Source organism: Quercus suber, unplaced genomic scaffold (genome assembly GCF_002906115.3).
Source record: "Quercus suber isolate HL8 unplaced genomic scaffold, Cork oak 2.0 scaffold_72, whole genome shotgun sequence".
Classification (NCBI taxonomy): domain Eukaryota; kingdom Viridiplantae; phylum Streptophyta; class Magnoliopsida; order Fagales; family Fagaceae; genus Quercus; species Quercus suber.
Window position 1 is genome coordinate 1,394,692 of NW_027069537.1, and position 21,975 is coordinate 1,416,666.

Consider the following 21,975-nt stretch of genomic DNA (forward strand, 5'->3'; position numbering starts at 1 on the left):
GTAAAGGGATTACTAGAGGAGAAACTTTGCTTTCTTATCAATTCCTTTTTAATTTTGATGTGTATTGCTTTCTAACTAATTAGTTTGTCAACAAGCATTATTCTTTAGCAGCATCAATAAACGCACTCAATCTATGCTATTAATAGGGTCCTTTTTATTCTGAAAAATTGAGGGTCTTCCACTGAAGTGTACTGTGCTTTCTTTGTTAACTCTTTATGTTTTGTACTTTTCTGGTTCCCTGATATTTATCAAAAGATTCAAATCTAGTGATGTATAATGTACAAAATATAAACTATTTTATAACATTTCATGTTGCTCTGTTCCCATTTTATTGCTCTCTCTAGTTATTAGTTAGGGATGTGCACCAACTCAACTCAATGCCTTGGGTGGGTTCTTTTTCGTGTGTTGATAGATTGGGTTGTGTTCTAAAACTTTTTCAAAACTTGGTTTGGGTCAGGTTTGGTTTGGCAAAATATTTGACCCAAGTAACTTGGCCAAACTCATGCAATTAATAGCTTATAAAACATATTTGTATTTTAAGTTTATTTTTTTAATTCATTTGGATTTTGGGACTTATTTTATATATGTTAGTTGAATTTATTTTGGTATTTGAGACTTAGTTTTGATAAAATTGAAATATTATTCCTAATTGTGTAAATTGAAATCATTTATATAATAATGGTCTCAGATAATTCAATGAAAACATTTTTGTTTGTTTGTTTATTAGGTATAACAAAATGAGTCCAACCCAACTCAATCCCTATGGTCAAATTGGATTGGTTTTTAGAGTTGTCCTGAGTTGAGTTGAGTTAGATATTTATCAAATTGAGAAAGTAGAATTAGATTGAAAAATACTCGAAACCCAGCCCACCCATGCACAGCCCCCCTAATTATATGTGCTTTAACTAAGAAGCATGAAGCATGAAGCGTGAATAGGGCTTGTGAAAGAAATGCTGATTTTGAAGCAATAGAGTACTAATTACTAAACTACTAATAATAAGCGTCTACATCTATACGTAGAGTGAATATTTAAACTAAAATTGATTAAATATTACTTTGAAATTTCTACGTTAGTAAAGAAACACATTAGTAAATACCTTTTATGAAAAAAATTATCTGATGATTTTTTTCTCTTGATCTACAACTCCCCAATAACTATTTTTACTTTTTTATTATTAATTTTTTTGGTATAGTTTATGTTACTTAAAACTTTGATAAATTGTATCTAGAATGCCAATATGATTGTGAGACCATCCTAGTAAGCATTGTGTTTCTAGAAACTAATTCAGAACTCCCCAGATGAGCTATGACAGCAGGATTGTGTCATCAGCTCATCACATAGAGGACACTTACTAATGTCTTTCCTACTGTTGAGACTAGAGAGTTTGCACTTCCTGTATAAATTATTTCTTAACGGGTAATGACTATCATACACGGTGTGTACGTATATGCCATGCAACAAGGGCTGAAATTGTGTTTAAAAATTTAAAAATTTTATTTTACATTTCACGATCTCAATGGAGTGTCTATGGCAGTGTGTGATAAGCTGTGTGCAACAAAATTAACCGTTACTTACATTTTGAGTTGATTAATGTATTACAATGCTATACTGCTATACAGTTTTCATTCATATCCATCAACTGCTATACTTCCTATTTCAAACAAAGAGAGATCTACGAAAAGCTTTTGTACTAAAATGATTTTAATATTTCTTCCTTATATTTTGGAGGGGAACAAAAACAGAAGGGAAAATAGAAAGAATATACAGATGGACTGGAATATTTAGCAAAAAGAACAAAAAAGAAAAGAAGAATATACAGGTTAGCTGCTTTTCTTCTCTAATCTTTGGAAATAGAAATTTGACTTACCCGTGACTTGGAGTTGCAGATTTTGGGCTTGCCCCATGTTGAAGGTGAATATAGGAGAGAGAGAGAGAGAGAGAGAGAGAGAGAGAGAGAGAGAGAACCTTTATGCACAAATAAATTGAAGCATGTACTTGAACTGCATGCAATTTATGGCTATAATGGTTGTCCAACTCTAGTGATGTTTGGTCTTATTCAATAATTAACACGTTATTGCATCATTTTACACATTTATAGCTTCTCAACAATTGCAAAATAGTATGGGCTTAATCACAATCGTGATCCAATATCATGATAGATGTGGTTTAATTCGATGATTTATATTTCTTGGTATGAGTTTTTAAGTTGTATGGATTTCATTTTATTTTACTTTTTGTAGGTAGTACGATGAATATCATTAAACTATGTTGGGATTTTGGCAAAATTATTACATTTTGCAGTAACTTTTTTGTATGTAAATCATCAATGCAATTGCCAATTTCACTTAAAAATTCATAGTTTGCTTGATTTGCTTCAATTGAATTTATGCTTCAATTACAGGACTATATGAGAATTAATTTACCCTAGAACTCCCATGATCTATTTAGATAGGCACGTGTTGTTGAAGATCTTAAGCTTTTTAAATGTGGTAAACGAAATTTGTGAGAGAGAGAGAGAGAGAGAGTTTATACACTTGAAAACATAGCAGGTACATGGATTGCATGCAACATGCATGGTGGGTGTGGGTTTCCAGTACCTATAATAGTATAATGTGCAGTCTTATTGCACATTTAAAACATTTTCTTTCTAATAATATTTGAAATTGTTATATCATATGAATGGTGTCACCATATCATTTGAATCATGTTAGCCTTTATTTATTACTAGTAAGTTGCCCGTGCGATGCACGGATAATTTTGTAATATTTTATGTAAGATGATTTTGGATAATATTGTGTATATATATTATAAAGAAAAAGTAAACTAAATTAGAGTAAAGAAACATATACATTTTAAGGTATTAAAAATTAGTTTAATAGCTTCATTGCATATTTGTACCCTTCTTAAGGTACAATTTTTTATTTATTTATTTATTTTTAAATCATGAAACCAAAAATAAATGCAAAAGAGTAACGGAACCATGAAAATTAACAAATTTGTGTTGTGTTCACATATTTCATACCATGAAATGAAAGTTTGTCCAACTCTCTGATCGTCTTCCCCTTATTGATAGTGCGACATTATGACATGGTTTGGACAAATGTGTATGCATGTGTCTTATAGATGATTTAAAATTGAACCATGGTAGAATATGGCTTTACATTGTGCACCAAATACTCTCTCTACTTATATACCCAAAACAAACACTATCTAACCAAATTACCCACCCCTAATTTTAAAAAGAAAAAGAAAAAAAAAAAAAAACCCGTAGGGGTTTCAGTGTCTTGATGGTAGTGGGTAGCCTGTATAACAAAGGAGGTGACCCCTTAGCAACATAGTAGCATAAGTATTGTGAAAATTTATATGTTACAAATTATAGATACCAAAGTCAATATGAAGGATGGTTTACAACTTATTTACAGAATACAGACATGGCAGTAGGTACAGGCATATAACAGAGTAAAGGTGCAACCATATGATGCCACTTTTTTTTTTTTTTTTTTGGGAGAATCCATATAATGCCACTTTAATTGTGCATTCACCAAATGAAGGTAGTTCTAAGAATGTTGATTTTTTGTGTTGTATGCTTGTATGCAGTAGAGGTGGGTTCAATGAGTTGAAAGCAAAGCTAAGCCAATTAAAATTAAGGTCGAAGTTGAAAAGAGAAATTAACAAAACAAAAAAATAAAGGTAAAAATTTGAGTTATAGTTATTATAGAATAACTGCTAAAGCTTATAAAAGTAGAGAATGGTAGACTACTTGTCAGTGCATCGATATCCTCATGAAGAATATATCAACCTCTTTACATTTAAAAGCGGAGGTTCATCTAGATACTTCTCTGTGTGTGAGAAAATCAAAGCTAGCTCAACTGCATCCGCGTTTTATATAAAAATCCACAACAATTTTGTGTCTCTTTATCTTTCTTCAGGGCCTTATCTGGTCAGTTATTACTATTAGTCCTTAATTATTATTTTTTTCTTTTTTTAAAATACTAAAATGATGGGTGTGCTAAAAGACATGAAGAATAGAGAAAAATGTTGTGTAAGTTTAGTAAATTAATGAGATATTAATAAGCTAACAGTAAAATAAGTTAATATGAACTTTTGGATAATAGTAAAAAAAAAGTTAACAAAAGAGGTAAAAAAAAAAAAATGTTAAATGCAAAATTAGAGCGTTACTTGGCAAGACTTCATGCACTCATACATGAGATCTCTGCTTTATATATATATATATATATTGATGATTATTCCTTTATAACTCCTAATCACTAATCAGCATGAGTCTAAAAAACTTTGTGATAGACTTTATCAAACATACAAAATAAGCATATATTTTTTTTATCTTTAAAAAAAAAAAAGGATATTGCTATTGTGTTCATCCTTATAAGAATTTAAGCACAATTAAATTTTCATTATTTTTGACAATTTTTCTTTGATTCCTTTATAATTTATATATTGTGTTGGTTTAAATGAATTTTTTCTCAAGCTTTCAAAGAATGAACTTTAGATAAGATGTTCAACTTTTATACGCCAAGCATTGACTGTAAATCTTGTTCTGGAACAAATCAAGATAAGAAATTAAGAATATGGTCCATTTTGGTTGGCTTGATTTGTCTAGACATCAATTTTCTCTCTTGCCAAAGTCCGACTTTTAGGGGAAGTTTCCTTGTTATTACTTGTATACAAAATTCCAAGATCATTAAATTGGAATAGGTCCCTTATTGACCTAACCAATTGGAATAGTATGAAATTTCTTCCCATCCACACTAAACGTTGTGTACACTCCAAATTTTTTCTGCATCTCATAATGATATGTTGTGAGAAAGGTGTCATCCAAGTCCAACATGATTGAGAGTTATAGTTGAGACTATAACCCAGAAGCTTTACTATTCAATACTTTGCGAGAAAAACTAAACACTCATTTGATGTAATAGGAGACTATGGAATTCGACATTGTATACACTGGGATTTATTCTTGATGTTGTGAAATTGCTGTAGGTACTAAAACTATAGGCTGATTAGTTGGCAAGTCATGTTCTTTAAGCGTGAAAAGTCTACGATGGAAAACTTTTATTTCTACAATAAATGTTTTGGAGAGAAAATTGTTAGCCCCCTCACCCATGGGACCCCCCGTATTTTATACAAAGGAAAAGAGGTCCAATATTCCTGAGTATAACTTAGTTACATGGAATTTTTGTGCAATTGTGCCTATATTTCTTTTAAAAATTTAATTATAATTTTAAACTCTAATTTGGTGATTTTTATATGATTTTTGTGGTTTAATATTTGATTTAGTAAAGACATATTAGCCAAAAGAAACGAAGGTAGAGCTATTAAAGAAATCTATACTTTCAGATTAGCAATTACCGATGGCCAATGTGCATTGTCATTTGTGGTTGTGGAATGAATAAGCGGTATGTTGTTTGGGCGAGTAATTAGGCCAACAATTAACCATATTAAAAGGGATTAGCAACTTTTTCTTTCTCCTTTGCCATTTATGGTATGTATATGCCTTTTTCACATATGCTCAAGTGAATTACCCATTAGGATTTTCCTTAATTATGATAAACATATTAATTTTTTTTTTTAAAGGAGTTCTATATTTATTGAATGAGATATATATATATATATATATGATCGAGGGCCATGTAGTGAATTGGCACCTTCCCATACAAAAGTGCTAGGGTTTAAGGAGAAAATGTTCAATTGTGGGAGTCAAGGAGAAAAGGTTTAAGTTGTGGGTTAGCATAGATACTGTAATTATTCTAAATAATATATATATATATATATATATATATATATATATATATAATATATATATATATATATATAATATATATGTTTTCCTTGAGCTAAAGCAGTTGTGATGGATGTGTGGAGTGGATGGTTTTTTTTTTTTTTTTTTAAGTCCTTGAGTATTTTGGGTTGTTTCAAATGAGTAATGGCTCCTCTTAGGCTCCTAAAATTTTTGGTTTGTTGATTTTGCTATCTATAACTCGATTCTTCTTTACCTAATAAAGTTTGGAATTTTTTTGTAAGTATATTTTTTCTTCAAGAAAATGAATAGAAATCTACCTTCATGTTCATGCTCATGTTAATGTTTATATTTGTAAACCTAAATCATATTTAAGCCCTTATTTTAAAAAGAAAAAGAGGAAAAAAAAAAAAAAAACCTGTAGGGGTTTCGGTGTCTTGATGGTAGTAGGTGGCCTGTATAATAAAGGTGGTGACCCCTTAAATTCCTCTTTCTCTCTCTTTCAAATGTTTTGTCAGTCTTAGATTTTTTTATTTTGGTAATGTATAGTGAAACAGTGCATTTTATATAACAATTCACAACATTTTTGTGTCTCTCTATCTTTCTTCAAGGCCTTATCTGGTTAGTTATTATTATTAGTCCTTAATTATTATTTTTTTTGCTTTTTTTAAAATACTAAAATGGTGGGTGTGCTAAAAGACATGAAGAATAGAGAAAGGTGTGGTGTAAGTTTAGTAAATTAATGAGACATTAATAAGCTAACAGTAAAATAAGTTAATATGAACTTTTGGATAATAGTAAAAATACTTAATGAAAGAGGTAAAAAGAAAAAAAATGCACAAAGCAAAATTAGAGTGCCACTTGGCAAGACCTCATGCACTCCCGCATATGGTCTTTGCTTTTATATATATATTGATTATATATTTCTATTAAAGGTTGTGCATTTTTTTTTATTAGTGAGGATACTACAAAAGTACAAATTTTACTATTCACTTACAAATTGCCATGTTACTAATCACAAAAAAAGTGATTTAAACATTCATTAGTTAGATTGATGAATTTCATCAATGAGAGTCAATGTCACATCATATTGTGAACATTTTATAGTGCTTTAAGCGTATTTTTCCTTTTCATTTATATTAATACTCTCAATGTACGATACCAATAGAACCCTAACCCAATTGAAACTCTAAAATATTTCAAAAAAATGTTGCAGATGTGTTAAATCATTAATTATAGATTAATATTCCCTAATATTTTGAGACTTTAATTTTTGAAAATTGATATTCTACAAAGTCACATACCAAATAATATCTATCTCCCTCTCTTAAAAACAAGATATAGAATTAAAAATTAGATTTTAACTTTACTTAATTATGTATCGTTGTATATCCAAAATAAAGTTTTTTTTTTAATCATAATATATTTTTATTTCTTTTTATTAATATTTATGGTTCAACTCAATGTTTTAAAAATAGGACTGGACCGACTAGTCTGACCAGTTCAATTGAGAATTGGATGCCGATCTGGCCCGGTAAAAACCATGAATAACTGGGAAAAACGGGTAAAAATCGGACACTAGAGGCAAATCCAATTTCGCCTTTGGTCCGGTTTTCAAAACCGTGGTTCAACTATGATATTCAATTCTCTATATGAAATTAACATTAGTTTAGTTGGTATTTTTCGTCAAATTATGTATTTAATGTATCAAATTAACCTAGATTTGATTAGTATTAAATAATTTTGTTTAATTAATATTTACATATTAAAAGCCTCGCATAAATTTTTCATCTTAGACCCCAAATAATGTTGGGCTGCCCCTGCACATATGAAACTTTAGCCATCCAACCATATCTATAAGTTTCAAAAAGTGAATACATAAAAAAAAATTTATTTGAAAATAATCAATTAAAATTAAAACCCCAAAAAAAATCTTGCTTGTTTTTTTTTCGGCTACAGTTAAATCAACGACCAAAATTGGATCAACAAAGTGGAGTGAAAGAGTAGGAAACAACTAGTAGCAAGGACAAGAATCAGTTAAATTCAAATTGTATAATAATACCGAGAAATATCGGTTAAAATCAAGCACTATTGGCTAATGGTTAGTATGGTAAATTTCTTAGAAAGCATGACTTACAAGCAATTTTCAACTTGGAAATAACAATGCTCAGGTTTTTTTTTTTTTTTTTTTTTTAAGAAACACTTAATTAAAAAAAAAATTAATGAGGATATCAAACCAGATATAACATAAAGAAACTAATAATGCATATTTAATGCCATAGAATCATCATCAAATTTTGAAAAACAATAGGTTGCCAATGGAGAGAGAGAGAGAGAGAGAGATGGTAAAGAAAAAAAAAAAAATACAAAGTAATAAAGAGTAGATAAAGGAAAAAAAAAAAAAAAATGAAACCTCATCGGTAGACATCAATTGGAAAAAAAGAGGCTATAAGGAGAAGTAAAAAATAAAATAGAAATGTCCATACGGAGAATATTAAAAACTTTATAGTGTAGTAAAATAAACCATTACATTCACTTACATTTATTTTTAAATCAATAATCAACAATTAAATACAATCATAGCACTAATATTTAAAAAACTAATCAAACTTAAATCATAGAAACCATATTTCCAATCATAACTAAAAAAGTTGAAAGTTCAATTAGAGTGTAAAACACTAATGAATGTTTAAACCCCCAATTTTAGATATAACAACATAAGTTTATATTCAAATAATATATGTGCGAAATATGAAATATAAGCAATACCCAATTTGGCAAACTACTTTAAGACATAATTAATCACAAACACAACAACAATTAATGTTAAAGATTAAAGGAAGAGAGATGCAAATATAGGATAACACCGGCACATGTTATTAATGAGGAAATCGAAGAACTCAGCGAAAAATCTCTCCGCCACCCTCCAAGCGGTAAAGTGATCCACTAGAGAATTAAGTTAGGATACATGAATAGCAATAGACCCTCCAAGCCTAATCTACTCGATGCACCTAAGCCCTCCAAACTTCTTACTCCAACAAGGTTAAGCATAATCGTGTCTTCTCTAACTTTCCAGATCCCGCAATAAGTCCATTGTATCCACCATCTTTGGCACCTTCCAATGCTTCCTAAGCTCCAAAACACTCTCAACACTTTGAATGGGTGTGGGTAGTGTTTAGGTACAAATCTCCTCTCAATGGGTATATCAAAGGGAGAGGGAAGGAGAAAATAATACAGAGATTTCTCGCTAAGAATGAGTAGCTCTCTCTCTAATAGGGTGGGTGTGTTATAGAAATCTCTCTTAGGTTTTTCTCTTAATAGGCTCCTTATCATTTTTGTGGGTAATAAGGTATATATAGTATGTGTGAGGAGAATACAAAAGGTCATGTGTTTTAGCAAAATAGGGGAATCTCGCAACACTCGCGACTAGTTCAAGTGGCGACCTGAGTTGCAAGTTAGCCAATTGACAGATTGTACTCTCTAGACAGTTGGCTTGACTCTTCACCTTCTTGCATGTGCTTCTCATGTGACTTTTAGTTGTCTTGATCAAATTTCCACCACTTAATACTAAACCCATTACAAATAAATCCCACAAAAATACAAGGATATAAATTTATGCAATTACAGCACATTTTGTCATGAAATAAGCCAATACAAATGTTATGAGAAAAATCATAACTTAATAAAAGTGATGTTCTCCAATAATAATTGAAATTGCATAAGAAATAAAGTTAGAAAATTTGAATATCCTTTTAAATTGCATAAGAAATAATATATATATATATATACACACACACATATATTTCATACACTATTACTTTTGAAAATCTAATGAACGATGCTACCTCTCATTTAACATCTTTATTATGCAAATCATCAGTTAGTAAATATACAATGGTAAGAAGCATTACAAATGAGATTATTTACAAAAAAAAAAAAGAAGAAATTAATTAACAACTATTATTATGGAGTAGTAGTCTATGATTTTACGTTTTACGCATCTAAATAAGTGGAATATATAGTGTTTACTTAAAGGTACATGTAAAGATTCACATTATATATATATGTATGTATGTATGTATATGTATATGTATGTAAAGGTTTAAAAAAATATATATGAGATAACCAAAAAAAAAAATTATCACGTGCAATGCACGAATTTGCAACTAGTAAATGATTAAAATTTAAATGTCCAACGGACCCACACTTATTAGATACCTCAATAATGAGGAGGTTGGCAAGACACAAGAGTCTTTCTTGCCATTTTCATGGGCAGAGACTTTGAGCGTGTCTCACACGCAAAAGAAGAAATAAGGATGAAGGGAATTACAAAAGTCTCCTTGCCATTTTCATGGGTAGAGACTTTGAGCGTGTTTCACATGCTGAAGAAGAAATAACGCTGAAGGGAATTAATTGAGACCATTTGGTTATATGAGAGCAACTAAAATATAGACGTGACTTGTGAGAGAAAAATAGTGTAAGTAAAAGAAAAAAAACAAGGATATTTTCTTTAGCCGGAAGACATATACAAGAGATTTATTGTAATTGATTTGATAATAGTGAAATTATTCAGAGTTTGTTCCATTGTTTTACTCTTCAAGGAGAAAGGGTTTTCCATGCTATTCTTGAGTGTAATTGCTATTTGGGGTTGTTAATTTTTGTGATAATATTCTTGGGACCTAACACACACGCCAGTTACTAAGACTATTAACTACTTTGTTTGCATTCCTTTTATTCAAACAAAAGAATAGGGGGTAATTACACATAACCCACCTGTGATTTGGGCAAAAATCACTTTGCCTACCTGTGGTTTGAAAAGTGTCACTTAACCCACCTATGGTAAGCTTCGTTTGTTTTCAGTAACTTACCTCCGTTAAAAACAAGGGTACATGTGTATTTCTACTCCTCTTTTATGGCTCTCTCCTCCCAAACCAAAAAAAGACATAAAAATACTTGAGAAACAAGATCAAATATTGGTATTGGTCTCTCTTCATTCACAGAAATCTTGAACACAAAGAACACACCCTAGGAAAAATTCAAACCAAATCAACCTCCTCAAAAACAAAAGGACAGCAAAAGAGAACACTCATCTTCTTCTTCATAGAAACCAAAGATAGATAAAGCTCAAAATGAATAGAGATCTTATCACCTTCACTTCCTATGGCTGATTCTGATACCTAGATGATGATGACAAGTTATAATGCCAAAAAGTAGCAACTGATTTCTTTTTTTGATGATTTCTTTTTCTTTTTTGTTGTTGATGAATGTAGCAACTGATTTCAATTACATGTTCCTTAGAAAAGTCCATCTTTAGGTCATTAACAGCAACCCCATGATATTTCATTGAAAACTTCATCTAAAAGACATGGGTGATCCCATGCTTTGAGGGTATTGTTGTGGGTTATAATTTCCTCACACATTCCAAGACAAATTAGTCATGACCAGTAGTGGGAAAGAGGCCAAATCTGCAATAACCTGACATGGAGGCCCCTCCATTGATGAAATCTACTTATCCTGGCAATGACAAATCAACGTAGCTACTTAAGAGAAGGGAAAAAAAAAAAAAAAAAAAAGTCAAGGTACCATTTAATATTCAGCAATGGAGAAAGAATTTAAATAAAAAAAAATAATTATGCACAGATCCAACCCATCCGCAGTAAAGTTGAAAAGAAATGAAAAGCTAAAAGAAAGAAATGGAGTGAAAAAGAAGAAGAAAACATAACTCAACCCAGATCCAACCAACGTCATGCTCCTCCTTAAAACCCAGACCCAATCTAACACCGTGCTCCTCCTCAAAACCCATACCCAACCAACACAACCAACTGTGCTCCTCCATAGTCATCACCCAAGCCACCACGACCCAAAGCTACTGACGATCAGAACTAGAATGTGAGAGATGAGAGAGACATGGATAGAATAGAGAGAGAGAGGGGCAGAAAGAGCGTGAGGAATAAATTAATGTATAGAGAAGAAAATAAGTTAATGGGTTAAGTAAATTTTCCTTTTGTGTTATTTTCTTTTGAGTGTGTTACAAAAATATAGTTTGTGATTTATTGGAGTTCTTGAGACAAGTTTCTAAATTCTTACAAATAGCATCTTTGATCTTATTTCTCTTGTTTTAGTTTTTTTTTTTTTTTTTTTTTTTTTTTTTTTTGGGGGGGGGTGGTGTTATTGGGAAACAATTTTTCTTTTCTTNGCCCCCGGGGGGGGGGGGGGGGTGGGAGATCATAGCAACTGATGGGGATATAATTATAATTGGCCAGTCCCAAATTTCATTAAATTAAACATATAATATTTTACTTAAATTCAATAAATAAAATTGTCCTCATAAAGTGGAGTAACACTAGGGAAATACTCATAACCAATACATTAAAGGAAAAATAAAATACAAAAAAAATGTCAATATTAGAAACACTTAATTAAAAAAAAAAATTAATGAGGATATCAAACCAGATATAACATAAAGAAACTAATAATGCATATTTAATGCCATAGAATCATCATCAAATTTTGAAAAACAATAGGTTGCCAATGGAGAGAGAGAGAGAGAGAGAGATGGTAAAGAAAAAAAAAAAAATACAAAGTAATAAAGAGTAGATAAAGGAAAAAAAAAAAAAAAATGAAACCTCATCGGTAGACATCAATTGGAAAAAAAGAGGCTATAAGGAGAAGTAAAAAATAAAATAGAAATGTCCATACGGAGAATATTAAAAACTTTATAGTGTAGTAAAATAAACCATTACATTCACTTACATTTATTTTTAAATCAATAATCAACAATTAAATACAATCATAGCACTAAATTTAAACTTAAAACTAATCAAACTTAAATCATAGAAACCATATTTCCAATCATAACTAAAAAAGTTGAAAGTTCAATTAGAGTGTAAAACACTAATGAATGTTTAAACCCCCAATTTTAGATATAACAACATAAGTTTATATTCAAATAATATATGTGCGAAATATGAAATATAAGCAATACCCAATTTGGCAAACTACTTTAAGACATAATTAATCACAAACACAACAACAATTAATGTTAAAGATTAAAGGAAGAGAGATGCAAATATAAGGATAACACCGGCACATGTTATTAATGAGGAAATCGAAGAACTCAGCGAAAAATCTCTCCGCCACCCTCCAAGCGGTAAAGTGATCCACTAGAGAATTAAGTTAGGATACATGAATAGCAATAGACCCTCCAAGCCTAATCTACTCGATGCACCTAAGCCCTCCAAACTTCTTACTCCAACAAGGTTAAGCATAATCGTGTCTTCTCTAACTTTCCAGATCCCGCAATAAGTCCATTGTATCCACCATCTTTGGCACCTTCCAATGCTTCCTAAGCTCCAAAACACTCTCAACACTTTGAATGGGTGTGGGTAGTGTTTAGGTACAAATCTCCTCTCAATGGGTATATCAAAGGGAGAGGGAAGGAGAAAATAATACAGAGATTTCTCGCTAAGAATGAGTAGCTCTCTCTCTAATAGGGTGGGTGTGTTATAGAAATCTCTCTTAGGTTTTTCTCTTAATAGGCTCCTTATCATTTTTGTGGGTAATAAGGGTATATATAGTATGTGTGAGGAGAATACAAAAGGTCATGTGTTTTAGCAAAATAGGGGAATCTCGCACACACTCGCGACTAGTTCAAGTGGCGACCTGAGTTGCAAGTTAGCCAATTGACAGATTGTACTCTCTAGACAGTTGGCTTGACTCTTCACCTTCTTGCATGTGCTTCTCATGTGACTTTTAGTTGTCTTGATCAAATTTCCACCACTTAATACTAAACCCATTACAAATAAATCCCACAAAAATACAAGGATATAAATTTATGCAATTACAGCACATTTTGTCATGAAATAAGCCAATACAAATGTTATGAGAAAAATCATAACTTAATAAAAGTGATGTTCTCCAATAATAATTGAAATTGCATAAGAAATAAAGTTAGAAAATTTGAATATCCTTTTAAATTGCATAAGAAATATATATATATATATATATACACACACACATATATTTCATACACTATTACTTTTGAAAATCTAATGAACGATGCTACCTCTCATTTAACATCTTTATTATGCAAATCATCAGTTAGTAAATATACAATGGTAAGAAGCATTACAAATGAGATTATTTACAAAAAAAAAAAAGAAGAAATTAATTAACAACTATTATTATGGAGTAGTAGTCTATGATTTTACGTTTTACGCATCTAAATAAGTGGAATATATAGTGTTTACTTAAAGGTACATGTAAAGATTCACATTATATATATATGTATGTATGTATGTATATGTATATGTATGTAAAGGTTTAAAAAAATATATATGAGATAACCAAAAAAAAAAAATTATCACGTGCAATGCACGAATTTGCAACTAGTAAATGATTAAAATTTAAATGTCCAACGGACCCACACTTATTAGATACCTCAATAATGAGGAGGTTGGCAAGACACAAGAGTCTTTCTTGCCATTTTCATGGGCAGAGACTTTGAGCGTGTCTCACACGCAAAAGAAGAAATAAGGATGAAGGGAATTACAAAAGTCTCCTTGCCATTTTCATGGGTAGAGACTTTGAGCGTGTTTCACATGCTGAAGAAGAAATAACGCATGAAAGAAGAAATTAAAAGGGAGGAGAGAGACATAAAAGGGGAGTAGAAATACATATTTACTCCCGTTTTTAAAGAGGTAGGTTACGGAAAACAAACAAAGCTTATCACAAGTGGGTTAAGTGACACTTTTTAAACCATGGATAGACAAAGTGATTTTGACCCAAACCACAGGTGAGTTATGTGTAATTACCCCAAAAAACAATTATCAAACTCCTTTGCCAATACCAATCTATTCTCCAGTTCTTACAGCATCAATACAATATACATATGCATCTTTACAATTTCATCTCTTTAGAAATCTAAATGCCCAAAGAGTTAGCTTGAGCTACTATTGCTATTGGTGACCCACCTAACTTTTATATTACCTTCCCAATCACGGATTGAAAAGCTATACAAGCTCTGTCATCATTCAGTTGCATCACTATTAAGCTTCAAGAGGCCTTTCAGAGACTTCCTTTACTGCTTGGCTTTTATCATTAGAAACATTCCTCTTGAATGATGCAGAAGGATGCTCTTCAAAACTCTCATGAAGTTATGAATTCTGCAAATTTCCCAAATGCTCTTCACCCAGTCTGTGTGAACATGTGTGATTGAGAAATACCAATAGCTGATCTCATAGAGAACTCTCCTTTATTACTGAAGATGCATACCAATTTATTAGGACTGCTTCTTAGTAGCGAGAGGATTTGATAATAGCATTAAATGGCTCTTGTTTGAAAATGAAGTAAATTTTGTTTGTTGTTGTGCCTAAAACATTTGGATATGCAACGATGCAAATCTGTTTATCTATAACAGATGATTGGATGAACTCAAATAAGTAAACAAGTAGTCATGGAATGAACCTCTCAATTCGCCTGAGTTGTTTGGTGACATCCACCATTGTTGGCCTTCTTTGTGGGTCTTCCTCTGTACATGATGAGGCAAGGTCCAGGAAAGCTTGCAATTGCTGCTCCAAAGTAGCACCTCCTTCCCCATCTTCTGCCAAGATTGTAGGATCCACAATCTCGTTTATGGAACTACTTTGAGCACGGTCATGTGTGTATGCTATTAAGGTAGAATCTTCGTCAATTGTCAATCGGGTTATATTATAAGAATCCTCTCCAGTAAAAAGTTCTAGAAGAAACCAACCAAAACTATATACATCAGATTTCTCATTTACCTTGCCTGTTGCTTTAAGCTCAGGGGAGCAGAACCTTAAATTCCGAAAGCCGTGATAAACTTCCACATCAGTTTCACCTTCGGGAATTGATACAGAAACTAAAAAGTTGGACAATTTGGGAACATCATGTTCATCTAAGAAGATATTTTCCATATCTATAGCCATGTAAATGACAGGTCTTTGGAAGGCAGTATGGAGATAAGAAATTGCATGAGCAATCTGCCTTGCAATCTTTAACCTCCTCTCCCACACCATCGGCTGATGTTGTCGTTTAGTGACAAGGGAGACATAAATTCGATCAGCAAGGAAACCATTGGCCGCAAATTCATACACAAAAATGGGAAATGGAGTCTCGAGACAACACCCTATGGGCTTTAATACATTGCTGTGAGCACTCATTTGTGCAGAAATCCCTAAATCATTGATGGCTAAATAGTCTGAAGAATGCCTAGTGAGAATAATTCGTCCTTCAAAAGAACCCTTGTACCAATACTTTCCCAGATGTTCAGAATAGTTGTTGGTTGCTTGGCGGAGCTGTTGAGCGGAGAAGGTACGGATGGGAATAGGCTTGCCATTGCAACAGACAATCAGCTTCTCAAGTAACTTGCCTCCATTCTCAACAAATGCCCTCTCTCTTTGTTTTCTTTGCTTTCTTCTACTATTAAAGAAATGCTCTCTCAGCGAACTCCTCTGCATAACTCGAATGTTGAACCTTGCACTCTGCTCTTCTCTACTCACTGGGAATTTTTAGAATAGTGGTGTAGAGGGAGGGAGGCTCAATGGGCTTATAATTCATGAAGTATTGAAGTAATTTCAGGGAAGTTTCATGGAAAGTAAGTGGGGCTTTCCTGAATAGCCTATCAACAAAACATAGTCAAACTTGGCTCACATAGCTTTTTGTGCCTGCTCTGCTCAGTGCTCACAGGGTATTTTTACAATAGTGCTGTAAAGGGAATGGGTATTATTCCATTCTATTTATAATTTAAGTAAGTTCAGGGAGGTTTCATTAGAGTAAGTGGGGCTTTCCTCATCATCCGATCACCAACTTCGTCAAACTAGTTAGCTGAGCTCACAATTTGGAAATTTCAACTTGTTGCTCACCACGTGTTGGTAGTGGCTAGAGGGGAGTGAGGTGGATTGTTACTTGGAGTGTGCATAGGCTGTATTACCAGAATAGTATTCATGCTAGGAATATTAACATTTTCTAAAAAGAAAATTAAATATAAAAAGGTAAAAAAAAAAAAAAAACCTGAAAAACGAATAAAAGAGAAGTTAGAGTTGTTTAGATTTGTTTGGTTTCACTCTCCACGGTTCCGGAATCTGGAAACAGAGGACATGGTTATTCAGTTATTGTACAGGAACAAATTTTATTTCTCAACAACTAGAGATAACTAAGAATTTGAAGCATAATTAGTAATTTGTTCTCTAAAGTGAAGGGGTTTCTATGCATAGTGACAAGGGGGAAATTTTAGCATCAATTCTGGTGTTGGATGTTAAGGTCTAACAAACAGAAAAGTACTCAACTTAGATTTGGATGCCTGTTTTGCAGCATGTGCTTCAGCTTAGACATCTCTTCAGTTAATGCAGCCAAAAGAACCATTTCAATAAATGATTTATTGTGAGATCATAGGAATGATTGTGAGAATGATCCTGTGGGATGCAGTTTGAATTTAAGCAGGCCCAAATCATAAACTTAATTTGTTGATAAAATTCTTTTTACATTTCATCATACAAGCCTTCTCAGCTCACTTGTGAATGCATTACATTTCCTGCTTTTGATTGTACCGAAACAAATGGAACTTCAAACTCTTAATGGATGACTTTTACATTAAGATTGATTATGTATATTGGCAGGCAAGTAAAAAGATTACAATTCTAGAAGGCAAATGAACAGCTTGCCTAGGGTACACTCAAATAGCATTCTTATATACCTAAGGGAGTTCTTAGTCATTTCTTGCGAATAGGGGTGGAGTAGAGAATGAAAGTGGCTATGAAATTTATGGATCTTAATGCAGGATTTAGAATTCTTATTGGTTGTTCAAGAGTGTCACGCACTAAGAATTTTGAATATTGTAAATTTATCAAAAGAAAATGTTAAAATCATAACTTTTTGCCACAACTTACTCGTGTGACAAGTTTTGAGTGATGAAATAAAAGTAGTGGATCCACAACTCCATCACTCATAGCTGGCACGTGAGTAAGTTGTGGCAAAAATGTAATATTAGTATTAATCTTTATCACACCTTGTTGAATTGTACAAAAAGGTTTAGCAGTTATTTGGTTTTATTGGTTAAAAGGTCAGAAGAGAGATAGACCAATGTTACAAACTAAATTTATTTAAAAAATAAATAAATAATAAATAAATTAAAAAAAAAAAAAAAAACAATGTTATGAACTCATGCACTAACTTGGGCATGGAGTCGTGTATTTGTTTCTTTAAGAATGTGATTGGTCCATTGCTCATTACCTGACAAGCAGTAAGCACTAAATTAAGTTGCTTCCTGCCTGGGAATTCATGCATGTAAATATTTGTATCTAAATCAACGTATTCATATGCATCAGAACCCTGAGACTTGGCAGCACAAAACCGCAGATTGCATCTTGGAGACTTTTCCTATAAAATGTGGTTAGCTTCTTTTTTTTTTCATATGATCTTCCACGGCAAGGCCCAAAAGTTTTTCAACAAAATTATTAGTATATATAAATAGGCTAATTTCAAGTTTGGCCCCATAAAATTAAACTTTGCCCTCCTTAACAACATCCTTGCCCCTCTTAAGCAAAAGTAAAAAAAGCCCAACGACACATATATTTAGCTGAAAATAAAGCCCAATCAGCAAATTTTATCAACAAAAATTTGAAAATTAGCCCATTTAAACCTTAAAAAAATGGAACAACCCAATCAACTCCAACAAATACGTTCAATCAAAAACTAAATGAATAAGTTATACAGACACTATAAATTAAAATTCTTATTAAAAGAAAAAAAAAAAACAAAACAAAAACTAATGAATAAGAGTATATAATCAATAAACTGCAAAGCTAAGTAGCATTTTTTTAAAGAAGAAAAAAGCTAAGTAGTAAATTTAGTTTCCTCAAAAAAAAAAAAAAAAAGTTGTAGTAAAGTTAGATTTTTTACTAGCTAGGAAATGACATAATCATAAAAGAAACGATATTTATTGAAATAGAGAAATAATATGGGCACAATTAGGTAAATAGTACATTTTTTGGAAAAAATTCGGTGACTAGCATGCATTTAAACTTATTTAGTTAGTTAGACTATTTTTAGAACTCAAGTTTATCAAACTCGAGTTTCAACCCAAAATCGACTTTACTACGCTTGAGGTCCAACCAATATAAGTCTGACATGGAATTGAAAAAAAAAAAAAAAAAAAAAACCACATGGAACTCGAGTTCCAACCCGTTAAAAGTTTACCTAGATGAAACTCGAGTTTAGTAAACTTGAGTTCTAATCAGGCAAATTTTTTTAGAATGGAACCCGAGTATAGTAAACTCGAGTTCTAGGCCAGAGAACTTTTTTACTTTTTGATTTTTCACAACTCATATCTCTCTCTCGCTACCTCTAGTCTCTCTCACTCACACAGTATGCCGTTTCTCACTCTCACTCTCACTCTCCCTCTCCTCCCTCACTTTGACTTGTCTTCCTCAATCCCTTGTCTCCCTTAGTCTCGCGGCTCTCTCAATGCCTCCTCTCTTTGTCTCTTATATTTGCTCCGCCACCGTGTCTTCCTTTAGCTCTTGCTCATCAGACGACAACCTTTTCAGAAAACGTCTCTTGTAAATTCAGCAAGTTACCAATACTTAGACAAGGAAATGAACTAAATTAAGGATGCTACATGTAACAAAAGTCGATGCTTATAAACTATGCCACAAAGTTCAAAGGCACTAGAAGTAGGGATACTGGTAGATGTTCAGGTACGGTGTACAATGCTTGTCTACTAAAAATATGAAAACATAGATACATCATAAATATGGCATCATTTAGTTCAACTACATGTTCTTTTGCACATTTTCTAATTATGGGAGCAGTGAAAAAAATATAAGAGAGGGAGTGAGAATAACAAGAGTATAATACCTTTCTCTTGCACAAGGTAGCTTTAAAATAATAAGCCCAAAATATGTTAAAAGCTAAATATACCATCCAAATACTTTACCTAGGATAATTGAATGCATGTGTTCCTTACCTAGTTTGGAACATGACTTCTTGTTGATGCATAAATCACATTCAGACATCTTCTACGGTTATGGCCCTCTTCATGACACACTCCACATTTTGGCTTGGGTTGATTCTCCCTCCAATCCGTCTCAGTCCTTGTTCTTGTTGTCATAGGTCGACCTTTGTCTTGCAACATATTAGGGCCAGGGTACAACTTTGGGCTAGCAACCTCCCACCACAATGACTTATCATTGGGCACACAAAAATCATGTGAATAAGTGGCAAGTTGTTCCTGTAAACTATAACAAGGGTCAATATACTCCATTGCATTGATATGTTCCCTGATACAAACTACAATTACATGTGAACAAGAGATCTTATAGATTTCCCATTTGCCACAAGTACACGTGTTATCATGTAACCTTACTTCATGACTATGGTCTCCCCCTTAAGAGCTGTGTGGATTATAGGTTGTGCAAACTTGATATACACCATTTTGCTGGTGAAATGACCTCTCATAATGTTTGAGCCCTTTTTTATAATTTGCTTCATAGGTCTCCATGGCATAACTGCTAAACTTTTAACCATGTGCGAGATCACCCAATATTTTAGTGTGCCGATTATTGAAATAGGCAACAAGTTTGCACCAAATGTAGTCAACCAACGCAGATATTGGTAGTCCACGTGTACCTTTAAGAACTCCATTGAAACACTTCGATATATTGGTAGTCATTGCCCTATAACAGCGTCCATGATCATGTGACAGTGTCTACGTCTCTAAATCCTCCTTCATTAGATATGAGTATGGCTTTTTTTTTCTCTGTATTGGGATTCTTACTGAATTTGAGTTCAGCTTCCTTAAGGAAATCCAATATTTTATCAAGTTTGTGAGCTTGAGTAGCATATCCTGCTTTCAAGACTAGAGACTTTAAGAATGGGTCCTTGAATTGAGTGTTGAAGTTGATAGCCACGTGTCTAATGCAAAATCAATGATATACCGGTACATAATCATGGGGCCACTCTGCAATGGATGATATGATAGCTCTATGTAAGTCAGATATTATGCAAATGCCAGACTTGGGTTCCACATCTTGTATCACGGTCTGCAGGCAAGATAAAAACCATCCCCAACTAGCCCCTGTCTCATCATCCACAACCACAAAGGCAAGCAAAAAAATCTCATTGTTAGCATTAGTTGCCATTGCAATCAACAACTTTCCTTTATATTTTCCATAAAGATGAGTTCCATTAATACTAATTACTGGCCTACAATGTGCAAATCCAGCAATGGAAGGAGCGAAAGCCCAAAACACATACTTGAATGTAACAATACCTAGTGTGTCCCCATTGATCAATTGATAAGACACTTGTGTACCCAGATTGCTATCCTTATATGCTAACAACAACTTCTGCAACTTTTGGTACGACTCTTCCCAATTCCCATGTATGTTTGCAATGATCTTTTGTTTTGCATCTTGTATCTTGTAGTACGATATTTCGTGTTGAAACCTTTCCTTCATCAAGTTTTGGAGATCTTTTATTTTGCAAGTGTGATATTCAAGTACATATTTATGAAGTTCTTGAGCAGGAAAATTTGAATCCGTCATTCTACCATCTTTGTTCACTCCAACTGATGGACAAGTGTGAGGACTGTTGTATATTGTGATGGCCTATAGTCCGTTAAGTTTCCATTGCGAGAATGCTCAGGCTTTCCATGCACATGACTCGTTCATGCACTTTGCGCATAATCTCTACTAGTTGAACCACTCAGTTATATAACTTTTGTTGTTGTCCATAGAGTACACTATTAATGCCTGCCTCACTGCCTCTTTATTAGGAAAAATCAACCTTTTACTAAAATTCATTACCCACACCCAACTTGATGAAAATGGTATCTCAACATTTAAAGGAATGATGGGCCATAAGCTTCGTGGGTAGGGACTATATCCGTAACATGTTGCACACCTATATGATCGCCTATATCATCATGAAACTCCATAGCATCATCATCATGATCATCCACAACATTATTATGAACATTGTCAACATTTTCATAGTGATCAACATACTTGTGGAAGTCATCTCTTTCAATCATCTCTTCATACTCATCTCTACCATGATCAACATCGCCTTCGTCTTCCCCCCCCCCCCCCCCCCCTAGAGATTGAATACATTCTTGTTGATAACTAGATTCACAAACCTCCATTGGAGTTGGTGTCTTGTGACATGGTAGTGTATAACCCCCAACTATGGTGCATAGGGT

At 32.8% G+C, this 21,975-nt stretch overlaps 1 protein-coding gene across 1 annotated transcript; it reads right to left on the reverse strand.

The window, feature by feature from the left end:
• Positions 1–14,555: 14,555 nt before the first annotated feature.
• Positions 14,556–16,466, reverse strand: LOC112036262 (serine/threonine-protein kinase ZRK1). Its single transcript, XM_024069064.2, has 2 exons — positions 15,222–16,466; positions 14,556–15,015 (listed from the first exon to the last, which is right to left on the reverse strand). Exons 1-2 carry the CDS (start codon positions 16,232–16,234, stop codon positions 14,943–14,945), a joined length of 1,086 nt encoding a protein of 361 aa, XP_023924832.1. The 5' UTR covers positions 16,235–16,466; the 3' UTR covers positions 14,556–14,942.
• Between the last annotated feature and the right edge of the window lie 5,509 nt (positions 16,467–21,975).